The following is a 1,689-nucleotide window of genomic DNA, read 5'->3' on the forward strand; positions in this document are numbered from 1 at the left end:
TATGCCCGCCGTGCTCTTCTCCGAAGTAACGTCTGTACCTGTATTAGGAAATCGTAGCATTTTAATCTGCAATCCTTTCCCTAAAGAATTTGGTAAGTCATGGTACACTTCTCTTGAAATATCACAAAATTAGGAACACATAAATGAATGTGCAAATTGTAAAATTCATAATGAAATTTTAATCAGTTTATACGATAATATCATTTTTACTAATTAAAAAATTTTTTTTTAGATACGAATGAAACATATTTATTATAATGATAAAATATTAATTTATTAATTATATTATATTAAATTTATTGATTTACAAAATATTTGCATTTTTACATATATAATTTACTGTGAGTAAGAGATTAAATATATTGTTATTATTGTCGACATCCGCGTTGGTTCTTATTGATTTATCTTTCCCTCAAAATTAATAACGTTTGCATTTTTATCTTTTCTGAAAGTTAAATATTTCTCCTAATCAGAGCCTTTATTTATTATATTCGGAACTTAAATATTATTACACAGTATTTTATTTTAATACATTGAATAATATAAAAACTAAATTAGGTACACTAAAAAAATATATATAAATTTTATAAAACGCTTTGTGTTGTGAAGTAGTCGCGCACAGATAAATCCCAATAAACGCAATGTTACATGTAACATGCAATATCAGCTCTATAAGATAACTGTAATATAACAGTGTGTTATATTATAGTTATTTTGTTGAGCTGACATTGCATGTTACATTAACGTTACATGTAACATTGTGTTTACTGAGATACTATGTTATACGTGCTTTTACATTACAGGAGAAATTTATCGAAAGGGTATGGTAATGTTCAAATTTTTAGCATATTACTTGATACCATTGTGCGTAATAGCTATTTTCTATTTGAGCATGACATGGCATCTAACATTGTCAACTAGAAATATGCCATGCGAACTTCCCGGTTCTGATCTTCACGAACAGATAAAGGCGCGCAAAAGGGTATATAAAAATATACTTCTTATAGTTTCAAACTTCTTAAAGTTTCAAGTATTAAAATCATGCTTCGTACCATTAAATAGTTTTTAAGATTCAATTGCCTCTTGTTGGACGCTTTTGTATTAATGATTTCGTTTGTTATTGCAATTTAGGTGGGCAAAATGGTAGTGTGTTTTATAATAATTTTTGTGATTTGTTTTCTACCATATCACATATATGTGCTCTGGTTCCATTTTAATCCAACGGCCATGGACGATTTTAATTCTTACTGGAACGCCTTTAGGGTATTTGGTTTCTGCCTCAGTTTCATCAATAGCTGTGTTAATCCCATTGCTCTTTACTTAATTAGCCGCACGTTTCGTCAAAAGTAAGTGTGTATAATATTTTTTTACTTGTAAATAAAAAATTTTTATATTAATCAGAGAGATATCGGTAAATTTTAATTAATAATACTTTTGGTAAAAGTTCCGATTAGGGGACCCCCCCATGACCTTGACCTTGACTATATTGTCAAGATCATGACCCTGAGTAACCTCCAACAAGTTTTAGCCATTGCTCATCCTTCGTTAAATAGTTATTAACAAAACAAGTTTGAAAAATAACGTATTATTTTTGCTATATATACAATATTAAATACTATTCCACATAGGTTTTGACTTTCAGGGGCGCACGACTCTCACCTCCGACTCTCACCCCCCCCCCCCCCCCCC

General features: G+C 30.1%; 1 protein-coding gene across 1 annotated transcript; it reads left to right on the top strand.

Annotated features, from left to right (window-relative positions):
• The first annotated feature begins 1 nt into the window (after position 1).
• Positions 2–1,350, top strand: LOC108761571 (neuropeptide CCHamide-2 receptor). The gene is made up of 3 exons (XM_018508182.1): positions 2–92; positions 804–982; positions 1,132–1,350. Exons 1-3 carry the CDS (start codon positions 2–4, stop codon positions 1,348–1,350), a joined length of 489 nt encoding a protein of 162 aa, XP_018363684.1.
• Positions 1,351–1,689: the final 339 nt, after the last annotated feature.

This window comes from Trachymyrmex cornetzi, unplaced genomic scaffold (assembly GCF_001594075.2).
Source record: "Trachymyrmex cornetzi isolate Tcor2-1 unplaced genomic scaffold, Tcor1.1 scaffold2538, whole genome shotgun sequence".
Classification (NCBI taxonomy): Eukaryota; Metazoa; Arthropoda; class Insecta; order Hymenoptera; family Formicidae; genus Trachymyrmex; species Trachymyrmex cornetzi.